Genomic DNA, 23,329 nt, shown 5'->3' with positions numbered 1-23,329 from the left:
ATCTGTTTATGCCCTCTCATCACGATTCAAATTTTTGTATGCGTACCAGCTTTCTACTGAACGGCCACAGTTATGCAAATCGCTACAGGCTGTTTCGTTTGATTTTGTGGTTGTAACCTTTTAGAAATAGTGTTGGTCCTTAAGTTTTGCACACCAGTGTAGTAACTGGACATAACCAACCACCCCATGCACTTAGTACCAGTACCCGTCACGGGGCAGAAAAAATCCCATAAAGGCAGAAAAGGTTTTTGATGTGAAAGCATCTATGGTGGCACTGGAGTAAAACCGATTAGTAACGAAATTTTCTTACGGAAATGACGGAAAATCTAACAGCTACGTCACTTCCTTTTAGGAAGTGACGTAGCTGTTAGATTTTTATGGAGTTTTCTCATGTCATAGTCAAGTTAGTCTATTTCGGGCAAAGTGACATGATTTATCTCCGAAAACTCGGAGAAAAGAGGTAAAGCGACCGTATAACGCGTGTAAGATTCCTATCTTGCAAGTCTAAAAAAATAATACATTTTTGTATTTTGAAATTTATTATATTTTAAACAGACCGGGTTAGGTAAATTGCTGATGTTTCCACAGTTTGTTTGAGGTAGAGCGCGGATTAGCTGTCAATGGGGGCGCCATTGAAAACTGAAGAGCGGCTAGGTCGGGCGAAGAGCGTAGAAAAAAAGGATTAAGGGGTTAAAAGAGTGTGGCCATTAACTAAAGTAACCGATGGAGGCAGCTCCGAAAACAACACGGGTATTTCTTCGGAAGGATGGCTTGTCCATACAGAAAGTTCCCAACACAAAAAGGAGATACTTTAGCGAATAAGAATAAAGATGAAAAAAGAGAAATTAATGGTGATTGGTCAAGGAAAGGAGGGAGAGGGATGAACAAAAAGGAGAAACACAGAGAGAGAGAGAGAGAGAGAGAGAGAGAGAGAGAGAGAGAGAGAGAGAGAGAGAGAGAGAGAGAGAGAGAGATTTTTTGGAGGGGTGTTAGAGATTTTTGGAAATGGGAGTGAGAACAGGGCCGGCGCAGTTCAGTGGGTAATCAATAAAATTAAAGTGATGGGAAAGGTTAAAAATGAAAGTGTTATGAGAAGTGAAGGTAGTTGCTAGAAAATCTAAATGAATGGCCAGAGCAGTGTTCCAGAAGCAAAAGCCTTGTATTATGGAGAGAACCAGCAAAAAATGCAGTCCAAGAGTGATTCCAGGGATGTACACCTAGTGGACCAGTAAGCTAGACCAAGGAAGACGACCGCTTGAAATAAATCAGGAGCCAGGAACCCTATCAAGGCAGTGGGAAGAAAAGTAAAGAGAAAGGCAGAGAAAGTAAGTCTTGGAATTTTGATTTATGTTAACTGATAGGCAATGAATAGGACTAATAGGTCGAGCTGAATACGTCTGATAGGTCGAGCTGACTACTTTATTTTTAAAAAAAAGGGGTGAACAGTGGTAGATGGAGAGAGAGAGTGAGTTATCTAGCTAATGTAAAAGCATATGTGGAGTAACGTACGGTATTAGATGTTATTGTCATTAACAAATAGTTAGTGCTCTGAGTGGAGCAACCAGTTTGTTCATAACCCACTGAGAGATCTGAAGGCCAGAGAAGGTCATATACTCAATTTGATGTTCACGTGTATCAAGAGAGAGAGGGAATATAATGCAGTTATATATATGTTTAGGTTGTGAAGCACTTCTAAGAGGTTGATTAAAAAAGGGAATAACAATATACCCTTAGTCATATGCATGTGGAAGAAGGGACAAGGAAAAAATATAAGATAATTATGTGTATGGGAAAGTAGAGAGATTATCCATATGTATTACTGTGAAGGAGCGTGAATCGAACGATGGTATATGCTAGTTAATTTAGTATTTTGTATTGCTCATATGTTTTAGATGATTATAAATGTATGGAAATGAAAGAAGTACATGAGAGCATTATAATTATGTGGAGTAGAAGAAAGCAGTGAGTGATTGTATATTTATGATTAATTTAGTGTTTGTATTTTACATATGATTCTAACAGCGCAATAAACTTTGTTATGTTGATAATAAAAATGTCTCATCATTCAAGAGAAATACATACAGCCTTATAGACCACCACCGGACTTATCCTGTTTGGGGGAAATAAAAAAAAAACCTCATAATCGGGAATCTTCTGATACTAGGAAAGGTAAATAAAAAATAATTGAGCAGTCAGATAGCTTGTGGCCTTTGGAAGATTTTGCGGTACCAATTGTTCTTCTGAAAAAATTAACAACTATCAATTTAGGTTCCAAAGTATAGGGGTATTAGAAAAGCTAACGATTAAGAAAGACCCGGTTCCCACACGCGCTCAATTTACAGGCACAATACACTGACGCTTGATAGCTTGGCGAAACCGTGGAAATTCATGGCTCCTTTTCGGCTTGCCCAACGGCTGGTTTTTTCGAGTACGATTTCATTGTACTTGTCGATCTACATTAATTTTTGTAATTATGTGTCTGGCGAGCATAGTGAATCAATGTTGATACAATGCTCCATGAATACAATATGCACACGTACAACTGTTCCTGAAGTGTACGTGGTTGCAGGATTTTAAGAGCATTAGTGACTAGGGCCATATTGCTCCGTGTTTTTTTTTTTTTTTTTTTTGATTTGGTAGTTGTTGGCGCATCGTCTTCTGTGGCCATATTGCACCTCCCAGGGTTTTTGCAGTACTTTGATCCAAGCCCGAGGCGAGAATCGAACCCGCGACCTTTGGGTTGCCGGGCAGGTACTTTACCCACTCGGCTAGCCCGGTCGGCTTGCTCCGTGTATATTGTCTGTAAATTGCGTGTGTTCTGAGGTCGATTTTTGTTTTGCTGGACGAAAAGTCCGAGTTTCTGGGAGTAAAACCATGTTACCCTCGCCTGAGACCGACTAACTCATACACGTTGTGAAAAAGGCCCATAAAAACTCTTCACGTCATTGATGGGACTCGAACTCAGGTCTTTTCCACTCCGTGTGTGGGGAAAACGGCGATCCTACCAACTGTGTTACTCACGAGGGCGGTGTCCACAGATCTCTCAGGCTATTGTTTAGAAGTTTTGGGAATGGTTTTGACAGATCACATCAGAACCGCACGGAGATCTCTTGTGCTCAAAATATTTATTCTCTCTTGTCGATGTTCAGCGTAAATTAAACTTTGACGAAGAACCACAAACTTTGACTTCAACCTTGAACTCAGATATCTTTATGCACATGACAACAGAGTCCTGAAGCTGTCATGTGACTGCTGTGAGAGTTTTATGAATCAGACTATCGTCAGAAATGAAAACAGAAAAGCGAGATCTTTCCTTCCTTACTTCCTCATAAAGTATAAGGTTGATGAAACAGTATTTCGATGAACAGGCAATTTAGCATGGTGTTAAAACTACTAAAACAAATGATCTTGGCTTTGATACTATGCTAGTAGAATTTTGAAAAATAAAATAATGTATAGATATGAGTAGATGAAGAGAATTTTTTTTTGGATAATAAAAATGCCCAATTTGAGACAATGAGGAACAAAGAATTATTCGTTACGAATCAATAAAAGCAATTAATCTTATGTTATTTTTATTTTCATCTTTTTCAGGTGTCTATAGGTTATCTACCGAATAAAAAAGTCCTTGGTCTAAGTAAATTAGCCAGGTAAGTTTTATAAGTTTATGCAGTCGCTTTTGCATGCTTGAGTGGCTGGATTACATTATGCTTAAAAATAAATAAATACTGTATACATGCGCCAACTACTGAAAAAAGTAATATTTTTTATGATTTATTAGGAGCTGTGCACTACTCTTAATAAGTTATTATAGTCATATTTAATAGCGCAGTTTTATTAGCAAGAATATAATGTAAATTTAACTTTGAAAAATTAAATATATAAGTTAAAATATTCTATTCTAATATTTGGCAATAGATACATATTTCCAAATATATTCGAAATTTCACTTTCAATTATGAAGTCACAAAATCTTGGGGGGTTTTTTGTCCTATACTAGTGACATAATTAATTAATAATCTATATCTAAATTATCTAATTAATAATCTATAATTAAATTGCCATATCGGTCATTTTTCAATCCTCTACTGTCCATTAGCGGACTGGAAAAATGTGTTTTCCTGAGTTGGTGTTCCTGGGCCCATTATAGCCGTTCCTTCTCGTTCTTTGTGGAAAGGAGTGGAACCCTGCCCTATTGTCTGCTGCGATCCTCCATCAGTAACAAGGTACGACGAGTTGTGTTCTGAAACTTCTTTGGTTACTTCTGTTGTATTGGGTTGCTATTTCACTGATTGTAGACTTTCTGTTACCCTGCACAAGTCTTATTAGCGTCCATTGGCTTCTCGCAACGACTGGCTTTTTCGGCCCACAGATCACGGTTGGCTAGATGTTATTTTAAAAACAATAATCTTTATTGTACGTAAAGACACGATACAATGCACTCATCACGGCATGCTGCCAGGGAGTGTAATTCACATGGATAGTAATATAATAAAATGAGAAGATAAATAATGATAATAAAAAATAGCAAAACTAAATAAAAAAATAAAATAAAATCCATGAACACAGATACCCCGTAAACCAGTTCTCCATGCGTCTAGATTACAGGATTCGTGATTCACAGAATACAGTGGCACAGATCGAGTTTTTTCAGAGTTCACAGATAGATTTTTACAGTTCAGATTCGTCACCCTACTGGGTGGGGAGAAAATCATGTGCTTTCGTTAATATCCTTCTCCCGTACTGTTTATCATAGGCAAACCGGTTCAGATCCACGTCCAGCGATTGTATCGTCGTTAACATTTGTGTGGGCATAAATATCAGACATATGCAGTCTCCCATGGGTCGAACGCAACTGTGGCTTTGCACTCAGCGCAGGAGGAGGAACTCTCCAGCGGATCACGTCCCAGAAGTTGAGGGCAGAGATCTTTCCCGTGAGCATCTTCATAGTGAAAGTTAAGCGTCTCTGTTCCATCTTTACTAGCAAACGTTCCAGACCGAGAGCCGTGGCCATCGCTGTGGTTCGCTATCGTGGAGGTAACTGAGACTTCCATGTGGCCCATTTAAGTAATCAAAACGTGGCTGCATATGGTGGCTTTAGGTAGTTTTGGTCGCAGAACCCCAAATTTCTGCTCCTTGAAGGACGCGTTGGAAGATGGCTGTCTAGATGTATCTCTTGGTAGTGCCTGGGTTTGTGATCTAACGATTTCGGCTCATTTGAAGGCACAGATGTTCAAGTTGGTAGTTGAACCCTAACTCTGTATCGAATATCACCCCGAGGTCACGATGTTTTGCTACACTTTTGATGATTTCCCTTCATGCGTAGGCTAAATGACTATCGGATCGGGCGTCAATGAAAAGACCATGCAAGAGAATTTGTCTGGATTAACCTTCAGACCAAAGAATTTGAGGTAGTTTCCTAGTTGTATAAGACTGTTGTTAATTGCATTTTCTATATCTTGCCCGTTATCCGAAGGCTCTATTTATCTTTATCCGAAGGCTCTATTGTTTACTAGAGGAGTCAGTGATTGCAGTAAAGAGAAGGTCTGATAACACCCCTTGCGGTACCCCTGTATTGATGTTTCTTTGATAGGTCCAGCTACCCATTGTTAGCGTGAGCTCAAGATAGTGTTTGCCAGCAACCAATTAACTTGGCCGCGTTTTTAAAATAGCAGATAAAAATTAAATGTTCTGTTCGTATTCTGGCAAGACCTCATAATTAAAAGAATTTAGACCTAATCATTTTTAATTAACAAGACAATTTAGCAGACGTGGGCTCGAACGACACTCAACTGAGGCGCATGTAATATTGCACTTCGAGACTGATCACTAGACTACATCAGGCCGTAGTAAAATAAATTTTCTGTTTATACTCCTGGACAGCAACATAAGGTCAGAGGAGCTTACAAGATAGAATACAATAACAATATTGCATTTGGTGATCACGTTTTTCCGTCAAGACGGGATTCGAACCCAAGCCTTTCCCATACGGTGTGGAAGCATGGCAATAGTAACCTAAGGTTGAAAGTGGCTAACTAAAGCTTGCATTCCAGTTACAGTATTATTCGGGTATAAAAATTTTGTTAAAATCATATTTCTAACTTGTAATTTCACTAAAATCGTCTTCATTTTACTCACTGAACTAGCTGGATATTGAACGGCTTTTCTAGTTTTATATAAGAACAGCGTATTCCTAATTTGGCTGTTTTGAGAAAATCAGTCCTATAAAAGATTGCTCCTTCTTCATATTATTATTATTTTTAAAAACAGTAGTACAGACTCTCACATCTGGCAGCCTTGGAGTAGAACAATTACTGTACTGGATTTCAGAATGGCAGCGTTATCTTTATGTATCTCCAGCTTGATAAGTTTCCTCGATATTGCACCATATCAAATAACTTCATCCACTCCTCTCAACAGGGAAGTATTCTTTGTTAGAAGTGAAATGATAGTCGGAAATGCGTACTTTCACTATTCTAACCTCACAAACTAAGCTTTTGGGGAAAGGAAACTCAAAAGATTTTTTTCTGTGATGCTACACATCTCACAGAAGTAATCATCTCCACATGACGAATTCCACAGTACATTCAGAAAAGCAAGTGCTGTATTAAAAATGAAAAAGGAAACAAAAATTTTCAAAGGACTTATTACAGTTAATAGTAATTAATCTCATTAAATTTGCTAAGAATAATTAAAATTTTGATTGAAATACAATATTAACCCATGTGGGCAACGTTCTAATAGTGAAACATGCATTCAAATTAATAATTTCGATTTTTTTTTATTTTTCCGATAGACGGCGCTGTATGCGAGAAAATTTGATGCTTTCATCTAGTCTTGTTGCATGTTACTGTGTGTTTCCACTGTTTAGCACTAAATTTTTTTTAAAAAAAAAATAACTATCACATCATCTTCTAACAGTAACATTAGTCAGCTAATGATTTTAATGTTTTTGTCTCTTAGGAGTGAGGGATGATATTTAATAATGTTTAATAATCTTTAAACTTAATAATCTTACAAGTACTGAAATCTTAAAAATAATCTTAGAAATCTTTAAACATTTCTAATTCAGTTTTTTTTTTCCTTTTCCGGTTTTCAGAATAGTAGAGGTGTATAGTAGAAGACTTCAAGGTAGGCCTTCATTTTTCTAATATGTTGGATTACATAATTTAATTGTTATTATTATTTTTTTTTACTTGAGCATGCACATTAATTCAACGGAATAAGCCAAAGAAGTTCAGTCGCAAAATTCTGAACACGATTTGCTGTTCAGCGTTAGAACAAAATGGATATCAGAAATCATAATTTAAAAATTACCCAAATCAGATACCTTTTTTTATGAACTACATAAAGGGTTAACAGGTCTAACATAGTTAAACATGGACGTGTTACCCGTGAACCTAAGCTGTGAACCAATGAACCCCATATTGTCAGTGGGCTTCGAGAAAGAGCTAATAATAGACCTGTTACCCTTTATTATTATTATTTTTTTTCTCTTTACTTTGGTTGAGAGAGGATTGACACTCTTGAAGTAGTGTTCCAGTGTCTTGTTTTTCCATAATTATAAAATAAAAAAAAGGTAAACTCCAGCCATTATCAATCCACTGCAAGGTGGAAGCCTCCTCAACAATTCATGTTGCATAATTATGCTCCTAGTTATTAAAATTAACGGGGTATCGACGCCATTCCAAATAATCAATTCAAAATTTTTAGCTATTTTCTTCTTAGAAATAATTTTTATTCTTAAAGCGTTTTCTTATTCTTTCAACGTCGTAAGTCTCTGTCTAAATCGCTCATCGATTTTCTATTTGCAGTGCAGGAGCGGTTAACTAAACAGATTGCAGTAGCCATTACAGAAGCCATTAACCCTACAGGAGTTGGCGTTGTTACAGAAGCAACGTAAGTAGAATGTTAATGCTTTCCCTTGCAAAGCAATTCCCTTTGTTCTAATTAATAACTTATTCGCACACAAAAGAGTGAAAGATTGAGCAGTAATTTTTGACCTTTTATATCTCCTTTCATCTCTGACAAATGGGATATTTATGATCTCCCTTTTTAATAGTTCACTTCGTGTCGTATCGATTGCTTTGTGAAAAACACCATAGACATCTTTTCAACACCAAAAGCTTTTGTAATCAAGTACAAAACATGTTTATAACACCATTATGGGAAAAAGAAAGATAACGATCGCAGGGTTTTCTATTCGGTCATCAGCATTTCGATTTCGGAATCAATATCTTCGCTATCAGCAGAAACATTTTAAGTTCTGAACTGCTGTCAAGAAGACATTTTTCATCAGCCCGCTTGTAGGAGTCAGCAGTGGTGATTTGTGCATTAAAATGAGGTAGGAAAGATGTACAAGGAGAGTTGCTTATTGCTACAGACATATCGATTACGTCAATGTGATGCAAGAGATGAAAGTCACGTACTTATAGAGCAATTTTCGATCCATTGTCCCGATTTATTTTTATTAATAAACACAACAGCAGCAAAAAAAAAAAAAAAAAAAAACTAGTAAAAACAACATAACATAATGCAACCACTAAAAGCTCTGTTAAATTTTGGTACACTTTATTTTGGTTCCTATTGTCTATGTTTTACATTGTATTCTTACATATAAATTACTGTATGTTTCAGAAAGTTTTAAAAATTAGACAAAAATAGAACATTCCATATTTTAATCTGTATTAATAAACGACGTATATATTAAATTATTTTGAACAGAATGAATTCTTAAAAAAAATTTCATTGATTAAGTTTACGCTTGTTTTTGAACGTTTTAGATTTTGAACAACTTTAAGAATTATTAATTATATCAGATGTGGCAATAAAGTATCCAGACTGCTGCTGCTGCAGTCATGTCCAATGAGTTGTAAAATAAACGGGGGTGGTCTGTTGTAATTCGCACTTCCTCCAGCAGATGGTGGTACAGAGATTGTCCAGTAGAGATATCATCGTGAGGAAGGGCATGAAGACCAGGTTTATGAGGTTTTTTTTAGATAGACCTAGGGACACTCATATGCATACACATAGGCATGGTTAAGGGGGGGGATATATTCCCATCTGCTCCCCCTGAGTATGCCCGGCGTGTGTACTTATGTACCCTCGCGGTTGACCACTCGGCTACGGCAGCCTACGAGGACAGAGTTGCGAAATTGTGGCAAGAGATCTTCGTTTTACTTACTCTCAGAATGATAGCTGATGGGTTGGATATGAATAAGAAGACGATCGATTCGTAAGATTCTGCATTAAGATTTAGGAAAATGGAAGGTCTGTGCAAAGTCTGTGTCGCTTAATCACGGCTGAGCAGAAGCAACAAAAAGTGTCATCATGCTAAGACTTCATTCACACTTATCAATACAGTCCTAATTTCCTCGACGTATTGTCACTCAAGATGAGTGTTGAGTGTTTCAGTACGATCCAGAGACGAAGCGTCAGAGAATGCAGTGGACTTCAAAATCATCACCAAGGTCCAAAAGGTTTTATTTACAGAAGCTCACGATCAGGACAATGCTGATCATGTTTTTCGACAAACGGTGTGATTCACAAGGAATTAGTACCTGAAGAGAGAAAGAGTTAACGCTGCGTTCTACGTACAGGTCCTTTGTGGGGGTGGGGATTTCGTTATCTTTATTATTCTGAAAATCCTATTCCTCAAAGAGGCCTACAATTATATTATATTATGTTATATTTTTTTTATATCCCCTTATTTTAACCCCTCCCACTTTTACACCTGACTTGATTGATTTCAGAAAATTCCCAGACTCACGGGGACCCCTAATATATTAAGGTATTCTTCCACTGGACTGGCTGAGTTTAGAAATGACAGACACACACACAAGAATGTAGAATATACAAATTTGTTTTTTATTGTCATATTATATATAAGAAAATTACAATAACCTTTAACAGAATACAGTATTTAGTTTGACACTTGTTATTTTACTAATTTTTAAATGTGTATATATCTTGTAATTTACAGTCAACCTTGTTATCAAAAGAACTACTAAATCCTAATACTTATATATATCTACATATATATCACTGTGTCTCTTCATGTTGCTCTACAAAGATTTCAGTAGGTCCGGGCATTTATTACCCCTCACAATGCACAATCTGTCTCTTTGCTCCTTAACAGTCCATGTAAGTCAATAAACCACCATCAGCCAATGAACAGACAAAATATAATTTCATAAGTGCTCGTTTCCCAACTTATTAGGAAATACATATATATTCATTCCAGAATCCTTACTTGCAAACATGTCAACAGTCAACAATATCCAACCAATTTACTTAGTTACCTTTCCGTTCAATTAATCCACTATTTCACAATTAGGGCTAGATGCTCATTTAATTGTTTACCTGTTTAATCATTTTCTACCCCAAATAAGTCATACTCACAGCAATTTAACATTCACAATAATTCAAGGACAAAATTTTTACTTCCTACTACAGATTAACTTACTCTTAAATTGCATTACTCTGATCTCTATACTAAATTAAATTATCACTCCTTAAGTATTACACTCGTTCGAATATATATGAATATATATTTAGTACTTTGACATTCTCTCTTAAAACTTATAGCGTCCTCCTAGAGTCCTTTTCATTATTAAATTAGTTCTCCTTTTTTTACAAATTATATTCTCAGTACTTATTCTAACACTTACGCAATGGTCTGGTATTCCTCCCTGCTCGGTCTCTCTTCCTATCTGTTCGGGGTGAGGACTGGAAAGCGAAAGGTTGCTCATCCGGGGAACACAGTAATCTATCCTGGGTTTCTCTACCGGGTACTGCACGGCTGAAGATAATACCGGATCTTATCTCCTTTCTTCCTCCATCTGCGTTGCGTCCGAGGACTGGGATACCTTCCGGGTCGACTAGTCACTCAACTGCTCAATCGAGAAATTTGCCTCTATGGCGTTTCACCATTCTTCCTCCATAGACTGCATTAACTTCTTCAAGGGAACGATACTTCCAACTCTAGACTTTCACAAAATAAATTCTTATAATAAATTCTCCCACTACAGCTTCCATCTCTCCAGGACTGCTTCCACCACAAAAACTCCTCTCCGAATGATCAGTATCAATTTTTTCTTTCCTTCTCTCTTTTCTCTCAAAATTCCCACCGCTTTCTTCCTGGCCAATCGTTGACTTCCCTATCCTTTCCTTCGTGATCCTATTCGTCTCCCTTCATTTCCGTGGGCGTGCTTTCTTTTTCCTAGTGTGACCGAACTTCCGATAATCTGGAAAATTCTGGTAATTTCTAGAAATTAAACGTAAGTTCCGGTCAGCTAAGAGTTTCAGGCTTTCTTTGTGACCTCACCCCCCATTACTACGTCGCCCACACCTGCTAGAGGTCGAACCGTGAAATTTATTAATAGGGCCACTTCCGCACTCAGTGCCCTTTCTATAGTGTATATGCTCCTGTCTTAAGTGGGATTTGTTTCGGTTCATTATAATTACTTTTACTGACTCGCTTAAGGAATTCTTTACAACCGAGATTTGGAGTGTTTGGACTAACCTTCGAATTTCAGTGTTTCTTAACAAATGATACTTAACTGAAACTAACTATATTCGCCACAATTAATTCTTCCAATATTTAACAACCTTTATTAAATTATTGTAAGGCTGGGTCCTTACATTGCATCCCTCTCCCCCTAAAATTTATATCCCATATATATAAATTTTATACAGGTCCTCAGGCGGATGTGCCTTCTTCCAGGGCCTACTTATTAACTACAATCTATCCCTCGTATTCCTATATACAATTCTATACATGTACATTAATTAAATGGATATTTTTTTTTTCTGTCACTAAAACTATTCCCATCCCATGTTTTCATTAAATGCTGCTCCTAAATACATTTGTTGTAGCCTGTTTGTCTCTTTCAACTTGAGGGCCCTTTCCCCATAGGGAGTTTCAGTTCTGTGGTTCCATGGCCATTCGATTCTTTTCGGCTCTGTTGATTCATTTACCAAGTTGTCATTCTTTTCACCTCCACTTTCTTCCACTTTATTTAACAGTTCGCTATCTTCATGTTTCTCTTCCCTTCGAGACGTTTTCTTTCCAGAATTTCCATTGACCCTTTCTGTCATTTCCAAAACTCCCACGTGTAACATCCTTCCACTTTCTCGACACTTTCTCTCATTATTCTTATTAGTTTTGTTGTTCTTCTTCAATTCCCTTAATTCTTCTTGTGCAACCAGAACTTTATTAACAGTGTTTGCCTTATACCCTTCTAATTCTTTCACACTCGTTCCCTTTGAAGATTCCCCTCGCTCTGGCTCGTACTGGGCTCTGCTGCCAGCATTTTGCCTTCTGTCTACTTTAGACCTCACCTGGGTATCACTACCGAAGTTAATGCTGCCATTTCCCACATCTACCTTGGCTCTTAATTTCTTTAGTAGGTCCGTGCCTAGTATTGCGTCATGTCGACGACTGTTTACTCTATTTGCCACTAAATATGAATGGGGCACCATGTTTTCACATCCCTGTAATCTTATCTTGTCTCTGACTATATAGTTGGTGTGAATTTCTTCAGCACCTACCCCTTTCACAAGAAATTCGCGGCAACATCTCACATCTCCCTTATTTGACCCTTTGCAGTATCTGATGAGGTAATCCCACATTAATATTGACCTCGAGGCTCCTGTGTCTACAAGAAATTTACCTGGTACCCCTCCTAAGCTTCCCTTTACATATAACAGGTCGTTCCCCCTTCCGTTATCACTTACAGCGCCTAAAGATATGTTTTTTCTTTTGGCTGTGTTTATGTGTAATGCTTGTTCACTCCTCCCAGGGTTTTGCTCCTGGCTGTAGTTACTACCTCCGCGGTATCCCCTTTGGCTATTCCTGTGTGGACAATATCTAGCGAGATGTTCCTTGCCCCCACATATGTAACACCTCCTCTGTCCATTTCGCCTATCTTCTCTGACTTCCCCTTTCCACCCCTCTGTGTCGTTGTACTTGCCTCTTGTGCTCTGCCCTGTTTGTGGTCTTTCGCCCCCCTGCCTATTATTTTCATCTAGTGCATTCTTTTTTGTGTTTAATTGCTCTAATAATTTATTTAACTTTATTTCCATTCCCGCTATCTGTTTCTCTAACCCTTCTAACTTAATTTCGCCTTCCCTTTCTTTATTACCTTTCGGTTTTGTCCCTTCTCCTGTGGCTAATACATTTATGTCCCCCTTTATAGCCCCCCGACCTTGGAGGTCTAGCTTTTCCTCATCAGTGGCTAGTTTCATGGCCTCAGCTAATGAATTGGGTTTTCTCCTTAGAATCTCTCGCTTATATTTATCCCTGACCCCCATCAAAAATTGTCCCATCAGGATTTTGTCAAAGGCGCTATTTTCTTTTTCTGATACTTCTGTATTTAATTTTACTGTTAAAAACCTTTTGTAATAGTCCTCTATGCTTTCGCGATTATTTTGACTATAATTATTTAATATCCCGATTCCTTCTAGGAACGTGATCTTTGGGGAAAATAACTTCCTTAATATCTTTTCAAATTTGTCTAATGTTTCTATTTCCATCCCTTGGGTCTCCTCTAAATACCTAGTCTGGGCCCTGCCCTCTAGCTTGAATTCCGCCATCATGACTATTTCTAGTTCCGTTAATTCTTCCTTTTCCTTAATCATTTTTAGTTTTCTCAGAAAATGTTCCACATTTTCTGATGGTTCCCCTTTAAATACTTTTAAAAATTTGCTTAACTTAATTGGGCCCCTATTATCATTCCCTATACTAACAATTGTTTCTCCTGATGTCTCCTGCCCGTTGATATTTTCCTCCCTTTCTCTATCCCTACTGCTGTTCGCTCTCCTTGTAGCCATGACTTATCTTTCGAGGTGGGGTTTATTCTAATTAACTAGCTATTTTCTATCAATACCTTTCTTATTCTATAACTTATTTCATCTAATTCTAAAACACAAATTCTAATTCAGTACCCACTTTAACTACTTACTTTTTTTCACTTTTCACTTTCTGGCTCGCCAGCTGAATTTTTTTCTATCAGTTTCAGCAACTGGATTACATATACATATATATATATATATATATATTTTTTTTTTTGTCGTTCTGAACTCAGCCTTCCCTCGTGAAGAATTATCCTGGCTGGCTCGCCAATTGTGGGGGTGGGGATTTCGTTATCTTTATTATTCTGAAAATCCTATTCCTCAAAGAAGCCTACAATTATATTATATTATGTTATATTTTTTTTATATCCCCTTATTTTAACCCCTCCCACTTTTACACCTGACTTGATTGATTTCAGAAAATTCCCAGACTCACGGGGACCCCTAATATATTAAGGTATTCTTCCACTGGACTGGCTGAGTTTAGAAATGACAGACACACACACAAGAATGTAGAATATACAAATTTGTTTTTTATTGTCATATTATATATAAGAAAATTACAATAACCTTTAACAGAATACAGTATTTAGTTTGACACTTGTTATTTTACTAATTTTTAAATGTGTATATATCTTGTAATTTACAGTCAACCTTGTTATCAAAAGAACTACTAAATCCTAATACTTATATATATCTACATATATATCACTGTGTCTCTTCATGTTGCTCTACAAAGATTTCAGTAGGTCCGGGCATTTATTACCCCTCACAATGCACAATCTGTCTCTTTGCTCCTTAACAGTCCATGTAAGTCAATAAACCACCATCAGCCAATGAACAGACAAAATATAATTTCATAAGTGCTCGTTTCCCAACTTATTAGGAAATACATATATATTCATTCCAGAATCCTTACTTGCAAACATGTCAACAGTCAACAATATCCAACCAATTTACTTAGTTACCTTTCCGTTCAATTAATCCACTATTTCACAATTAGGGCTAGATGCTCATTTAATTGTTTACCTGTTTAATCATTTTCTACCCCAAATAAGTCATACTCACAGCAATTTAACATTCACAATAATTCAAGGACAAAATTTTTACTTCCTACTACAGATTAACTTACTCTTAAATTGCATTACTCTGATCTCTATACTAAATTAAATTATCACTCCTTAAGTATTACACTCGTTCGAATATATATGAATATATATTTAGTACTTTGACATTCTCTCTTAAAACTTATAGCGTCCTCCTAGAGTCCTTTTCATTATTAAATTAGTTCTCCTTTTTTTACAAATTATATTCTCAGTACTTATTCTAACACTTACGCAATGGTCTGGTATTCCTCCCTGCTCGGTCTCTCTTCCTATCTGTTCGGGGTGAGGACTGGAAAGCGAAAGGTTGCTCATCCGGGGAACACAGTAATCTATCCTGGGTTTCTCTACCGGGTACTGCACGGCTGAAGATAATACCGGATCTTATCTCCTTTCTTCCTCCATCTGCGTTGCGTCCGAGGACTGGGATACCTTCCGGGTCGACTAGTCACTCAACTGCTCAATCGAGAAATTTGCCTCTATGGCGTTTCACCATTCTTCCTCCATAGACTGCATTAACTTCTTCAAGGGAACGATACTTCCGACTCTAGACTTTCACAAAATAAATTCTTATAATAAATTCTCCCACTACAGCTTCCATCTCTCCAGGACTGCTTCCACCACAAAAACTCCTCTCCGAATGATCAGTATCAATTTTTTCTTTCCTTCTCTCTTTTCTCTCAAAATTCCCACCGCTTTCTTCCTGGCCAATCGTTGACTTCCCTATCCTTTCCTTCGTGATCCTATTCGTCTCCCTTCATTTCCGTGGGCGTGCTTTCTTTTTCCTAGTGTGACCGAACTTCCGATAATCTGGAAAATTCTGGTAATTTCTAGAAATTAAACGTAAGTTCCGGTCAGCTAAGAGTTTCAGGCTTTCTTTGTGACCTCACCCCCCATTACTACGTCGCCCACACCTGCTAGAGGTCGAACCGTGAAATTTATTAATAGGGCCACTTCCGCACTCAGTGCCCTTTCTATAGTGTATATGCTCCTGTCTTAAGTGGGATTTGTTTCGGTTCATTATAATTACTTTTACTGACTCGCTTAAGGAATTCTTTACAACCGAGATTTGGAGTGTTTGGACTAACCTTCGAATTTCAGTGTTTCTTAACAAATGATACTTAACTGAAACTAACTATATTCGCCACAATTAATTCTTCCAATATTTAACAACCTTTATTAAATTATTGTAAGGCTGGGTCCTTACACCTTCAAAGACTGTTGAAACTCATTTCCCGAGTGAGAGGCAATTTCGAGAGAAAAGCAGCTGATTCCTCTAGCACGCAATGCCCCCGCCCATTCGGCACTTATTGTGAAGACATTTCTGACGAAACATTGCATTGTATATATAGCAACCATCTATCCTACTCCCCGATCTTGCACCAGCGGACTTCTTTCTCTTTCCCAAGGTGAAAACTACCCTCATAGGAAAGAGATTTCAGGATTTGATGACATAAAGAAAAGCGTAACCGCCGAATTGAACATCGTCTCTTTGGACGCCTTCGACGAATCCTTTCAGAGACTTTTAGAACGGTGTAATAAGTGCATTCAATCAGGTGATGATTACTTTGAATAAAAATTTTTAAAACATTCTGAAATCTGCATTTTTCTTCTTCATTCTGCATTTTTTTTTTTTTTTTTTTTTTGCATCAGTCCAGGGAACTTTATTGCCACACCTCGTATACAAGAAGGATTGACTTGATTTTTATATTATAAAAATACTCTGCGTATACAAATAACGATCCAGATATCGATTCACTGATAAAAATAAACAGTATCAAATCAATTATATTTGTATTTTGTTACTATAATTGTATTTTTGTAATTTTATCTCGAATTTGTATTTCGTTTTTTTTTTTTTTTTTTTAAATCGTGGAAAGCTAAAAAAAAATTTGGCCCGCGTCTACCTCACAGACATTTTATTTGGCTCACCATTTATAAAGGTGCCCACCCTTGTTCTAGTTCGATTTCAGGTAATATTAATATGAATGTTTGCTGAAATGTAACCATGCTATATTGAAATATTCTTTTCTTTATAAATTAATTAATATTTAGTTTTATATTATTATCGCATAAATTGGTATGTTTGTATAATGCATTGTAGTTAAATAATAAATAATCTTAACCTCTACAGTGACCTCATTACAGTTTCTATTTCACACCACACCGTTCAGGAAAAATGACTACACAGTGCAATGTTCATTTTGTAATATGAGATTTATCAAAGTTCATATGACAGTCTTTCCTTTAATTTATAAACCGAAAATTAAAGTTTAAAATGCAATCGTATATTTGCCTTCGCCAATGTTGTACTGGTGGGGCACATGCGCAGTAGTGTCCTTACTAGCAAAGTGACGTCTGCTTTTGGTTTAATTAAAAGAGACAGACATTATTAATTAAATAATTATAAACGCATTAATATTGTTAATAAAATTATTAACGATGTTAATATAATTAAGTACTTAGTATTTCTTTAGAGTAAGGTTACTGATTGACGCTCATCGTTAGCAGCGCTCTGATTCATCGAGTGACATTACAGCTTCGCATTTGTAGCCTTCCGCCGTAGTACTACATCGGTCGGTGATTTTAATTATACTTTCTCCTCCTCAACGAATGACGTCATTATTGGCTTACTCGTTCTTCACCATGTTTCGACGATTCAGCACATCTTCGTAAGCGCTCACTTACTTCTGATGAACCTAATGCATAAAAAAATAGTTCGATGCCAGGCTTACTCGTTCTTCACGAAATTTCTTTGATTCAGCACATCTTCGTAAGCGCTCACTTACTCCTGATGAACGTAACGCGTAAAAAAATAGTTCGATGCCAAATAAACATTTGCCAACTCGTTACTACTACATGGCGTTTCATTCAGTTGTAAAACTTCAAAACTCTTAAAATGTCGAACTTTTTTTTTTTGTTTGTTTGTTTGTTTTAGTTTTGAAACCATTTTCGTGGCTTGTAGCCGCGGATTACTACAAATAACGAAGTCCGTCTTCTTCTAGTTCTCTGCCCTCATGCAGGTTCAAGGCTCCACTGACGCCATGCTTCTGTATTTTGTGCTTTCCTTTTAATTCCTGCATAATTTTTTATTCCTATCCAATCCACCATTCCAATTTTCCTTCTTCTCCCAACAGCTTTCTTCCCTCAATATGCTTTCTCTTCTGTAAAGTTCTTTTGTCTTCTTCTTAATTCTATTACTAACGTTTTCTCTCTCTCTCTCTCTCTCTCTCTCTCTCTCTCTCTCTCTCTCTCTCTTCACCTACTTTCCTCATTACTCACCCTGCCCACCCACTTCACACTTTCCATTGTTCTCCACACCCACATCTCGAATGCTTCTAGCCGTTTAACCTCCTCTCTTCCCGGTGTCCATGTCTCTGAGCCATAATTAGTTAGTTGATAATTGATTGTAAATTACTGATTTACTGCCTCTATTATTTTGTCCATGTTATTTAGAGAGGCAGTAAATTAGTAATTGATTATAAATCGCCAATTGGACATAAAAGCGACACCATCGGTAAATATTGGAAACGATCATAAATTAATAATAGCAGCATTCATATATAAATAATTCTTAAAAAAAGATAAAGAAACGATGTTCAAGATTGAGTATTAAGAATCTATATAGAAATAGGTTAAGAGAATATTTAGAATTAAAAGAAATGGGACATGAAAATGAGTCAAAATGGAAAAGGATCATTTGTTTTATAAAGAAAGCAACTATACATTTTTTTTTCTCACCTTTTAAAGCCCGAGGATGTGTTCCTGTCCTCCATCAGATGAAAACAGTTGATTTGGAGTTATGTTTTTGGATTTACTTTCGAGAGTGTTAATTTTTTTTATAATATTAGCGTTAATGGGGCATTGCTTACTCAAAAACCAATTTTCAGTACAGTACAGTACAGTTCTATATAGAACTGTACACGCTTACCGCTTTCTTTACAGTTTATTATGTAGTGTAATAAAATGTCACCACGTCAACGTTAAAAAGTAAAAAACAGAGCAGAAATAATTGAATTAAAGAGTAGACTGGTTCTCACTGCAGATATTACTCTTACTCCAATATCTACTGTAATATGCACATTTTACTCGACGTATTTGGCGAATCATATAGAAAGCTGATTTATACTTCAGAATATACGGTATATTTAATTAAATATAAATTATATTGAACCGATATATATCTGGACTTACAGATATTAAAAGTGAATCAGAATTTTGTGATGCTCAAACACTACTAATATTTTACTTGTATTTTATAATACAAAATACGATTATTACCTTAATAATGATTATAATGAATAAAAATAATTACACTATTTAAAAATGATAATCTTAAGAATAATAAAAATGTAACAAAAATTATATTTTAAAAATATAAACTAAAATAGAATATAATAAATAATACTTAAAATATATTCAATATATTTAATGTTATTTTAAATAACAAAAATATTACTGTTATTCTTAATATTATATTAAAATAATAAAAAGATAATAATAAAGAAATTAAAAAGTTATAATAATAATAACGTAGGCCAAGCTAAGAGAATCTTATTTTTTGCTTACTGATTGCTTAAAATAATTATTATATTGTAAATACTGTTTACACGTATTGCATATATTCATTTATTTATTCAATCTTAGGCACATGTGTATGGTAATGCGAGGAGTACAGAAACTGAACAGTAAAACCATTACCAGTGCAATGCTTGGAGTATTTCGTGAAGACCCAAAGACTCGAGAAGAGTTTCTTACCTTAATACGACAATGACAAGAAATTTCTCTTCACAAGGAAAAAGGTCATCTATCAAGTTCAGACTTATCGTTTCAAATGTCGGTGGTACATAGGAAATTCAGAACCATAACCCAAGGATCTCACCTTACGATGAACTGGTTTCTTAACAAAAAGAAAGCAGTGCGCAGGCTCGTCGATTTACACGTGGCTTGTAAATGCGTCGAAGGACAACATAACTCAAAGTGTTCCATAAATTAAACGGTATTCAGTGATAACAGAAATATTTTACAATGTTTGACTGTATTTATGGCTGTATAATGTTTATATCTTCTCTATTTTTGGATGTGAATATTCTTGTAATGAAAACCTTCACTGAGCAACAACGAAAATACTTTTTACTTTGTTTGCAACTTACCTTGAGAATTGTAACATATCATTACGCCCTCTATTAACCTTAATGAATCTCGAGATTTATGATTTTAGGATACTTTAATATATACCCTGATAGAATTTTCGAATGAATCGCGAAATATAAGGAGTATATACCCGCTGTACAAAATATTTATTTATGTATTAGTTTGTATAAAATCTGACACCTAGTTTCTTAAAATAATAATGAGCAGTGTACTTTGAGCCATTTCTGATTGCAGTAATTAATACTGCTTACTATTATAGGATTGTAATAACGAATATAGTGATACTCCAACTTGGAGTGTGCAAATTATACTTTAGTTAAAGGTAGTGGTATGTCGCTTTAAAAGTCTGGGTTAATGTCAAGTCTGGGTTGAGTTTCAGGGATGAAAAACGTATTACAAACTAACTAGGCTAAAAGCTTTTTATAGTTCTGGTCTACGATCATAATCGAATTTGGGACCTGTTCCAAATGGGTGAATGAACGAAGTATTTATTTCACTAACACAGTGGCACTACTAAAAAGAATCTCGTTCAGGAATGTTTTGGCATAAGACGAAATAATGTTCTGAATATAGGTTACATGCATTTTCAAAGAATGGATATACATCTCGAGCTTCAGACCCATAAATAAATATAAGCTTGTTTAATTTATAAGTATTGAGATAAATATGCGCAGGTGAATAAAAATAGTTATTGTTATTTAATTTTTGATTTAAGAAGTGTTTATATTGGAGGAGAATGTTTTGAATTAACGATTAAAAGTAAATTCTGGTTTCTCAGAAATGTTATTTAGAGCAGTGATTTCAGTCGGGTAAGTGTACCTTTTAAGAGTACTTAATTGTGGGTAAAGGGACGTAGAATGAATGCACAAAAATTACTTTTTAAAATTGTTTATTGTATTTAATTTTTCTTTTTTAACGGAACTGTTGTTTGTTTTTGTGTCAACGGAAGTATGGCTGTGAGGTGTCAGTGTATGGAGTCAATCCGCCTTTCCCCGAGTCCAATAATTCGCCCATGGTGTGCAAATATATAAAAATTCCTTTCTTTTTGATCGAATACGAACTTACGTTTTCCAGTGTGCAAGGACAGGAATCGTAATCACTGTGCTACCCACGAGGGAAAAACGTGTCGCTTAAATTTCTATGGTTTGTAATTTAACATAATTCTATGAAGTAAAAATAGGATTCGATGCTCCAGAACTTGCATATCAGGCAGCTATAAAAGAGAGCACTGCAACGCGGTACAGGACGCAGCTGAATAGGTTTTTCTTTTTCTGTAGAAATGAAGTGTGGAAGTTCGGAAGAGTAGAAAAAGATAGAGACAGCCTTAAATGCGCGTCAGGAATGGTAATTTCAGGACAAATGTAAATGTAATGGGACAAAATACAACAGATGTACATGAACTGAAATTTTATCCAGAAGGAATATATTGTTAAGAAAAGGTTCAGAAATCCTAGTTGGAAAGAAACACACCAGTGTATGTATTAGTAACCTGTGGCTTAACAACTTTGGAAAATAACATAGGAGCTTGTAAAATGAGAATAAAAGTTACACATATCGGATCTGAATAATGAAACTTTCATGGAAATTATTAAAAGTGTCATTATTTTACAATCTGGTATGTTATTTTTTAAATTTGTTAAGCCACAGGTTACTAATACATACACTGGCGTCTTTCATTCCAACTTGGTTTTCTCAACCTTTTCTTAACAATATACACCTTCTGGCTGAAATTTCAGTTCAATATACATCTTTTGTATTTTGTCTCATGTTTTTTTTTTTGAAATTCCATTTAGACTGCATTGGATATTGCAATGTTCTTAGCATTCACAACAGACTAAACTCCTATACCGAGAGTTGCCCTTTTTTTATTGCACTAATTTCAACCAATTTAAAAGATAAGACTCTGTTATGGCAGTCTGAGTCAGAACTTAATGGTTCCTCATCAGATAGCAGGTGGTCTCAATTAGTGACTCCAAGACTCAATTAGTGAATAAAAGAACCTATCTATATAAGCTGATACAGCTTCTTTTATCATCAAGTTGTCTTGGATTCACCAATTGAGACCGCCTGCTACATGATGAAGGACCAATAAGTCCTAAAACACGCTTTCATGCGTGTTTCATCTTTTAAATAATTGGCAGATGTTTTTTGGTGATGTGATTTGTTCGAAAGCAGTGCACCTTGGCAACTCGTCATATGAGAGTTTACTGTCCATTATTATAGTAACTGCTGGTCCCAGAAATACATGTGGACACTTTATAGTCCAAGTACTTTTCCATATATTAAAAGAACAGTAAGTTTATTATTCTCAGTTTAATTGCACTGTTATATTCTGATTTTTACGCTACATTTAGATGTGACAAAATAACTGAACTTTACTAAGTCTAAATTACCTGCTAAAGAAAGGTCGTCTTCCAGATCTCGTAGTAAAAACTATACCAAAATGGAGTTAGGTCGTGTTCTTTTTTCTGAAATATAATCCATTTAATTACGATTAACTATAAATGATAATGCAGTAAATGTATATCTTACTACAAATATGTCGAAAATGCATCATTTATTTCATTTTTTGTTAATAATCATTAAAAAAATTATGGATTTATTAACTGAATTCAAATTGAATTCAATATCACAAACGTAATTTTTAATGCAATTATATCTTTTTTTTATTATGTGAACAGTTGCTGTACAAATCACATTTTTTCAGATAATTAAAATGTTTCTCAAACGAAGTATAATTATTATCTATTAAATAATCGTTTCAAATTTTCAAAACGGTATCGACAATGGTTTTAGTTTATAACAGATTTCAACTTCTAAACAGCTAACTCAGCGAAAACTATGTACTACTCCATGAAGTACTGACTACAGTGTGCTTTTAGAAAGAAGTCCATTGCTCCAATAATCCATATATTCCTTCTTCAAAAAATTCTTTCGACTGTTAACGGAACTCTTCTAATTAGATGGCTGTTTTGGACTTCAGCACCAGAACAATGTTCTTTTAATTTTTTTTAACCAACAAAAAACGCATGAAAGTCGTATAATAATAAATCTGGACTGCATGCAGGATTTTTGAAAGCTTTCCAGTAGTGCCTAAATCGGGGTGGCAACATGTGGGCATTTGTTATCATGAAGCAAGATAATTTGTGGTACCAACTGATGATGTTACCAACAGAAAAATTGTAAATGAGAAGCATTCTGAAAAATAATCATAGAAG

The 23,329-nt window shown here is 35.7% G+C and overlaps 1 protein-coding gene across 1 annotated transcript in view; it reads left to right on the top strand.

Annotated features, from left to right (window-relative positions):
• Pu (GTP cyclohydrolase punch) overlaps positions 1-20,067 on the top strand; it is a 73,732-nt gene extending 53,665 nt beyond the window's left edge. The window contains exons 3-6 of the mRNA XM_090386836.1: positions 3,595-3,650; positions 7,100-7,131; positions 7,815-7,899; positions 19,605-20,067. Coding sequence (XP_090242962.1) covers positions 3,595-3,650; positions 7,100-7,131; positions 7,815-7,899; positions 19,605-19,731 — 300 coding nt within the window. The 3' untranslated portion in view covers positions 19,732-20,067. The remainder of the gene's footprint in view (positions 1-3,594; positions 3,651-7,099; positions 7,132-7,814; positions 7,900-19,604) is intronic.
• Positions 20,068-23,329: the final 3,262 nt, after the last annotated feature.

This window comes from Mastigoproctus giganteus, chromosome 12 (genome assembly GCF_048544385.1).
Source record: "Mastigoproctus giganteus isolate SK-2022 chromosome 12, ASM4854438v1, whole genome shotgun sequence".
NCBI classification, from domain to species: domain Eukaryota; kingdom Metazoa; phylum Arthropoda; class Arachnida; order Uropygi; family Thelyphonidae; genus Mastigoproctus; species Mastigoproctus giganteus.
This window is presented reverse-complemented; position numbering and strand designations above follow the sequence as displayed.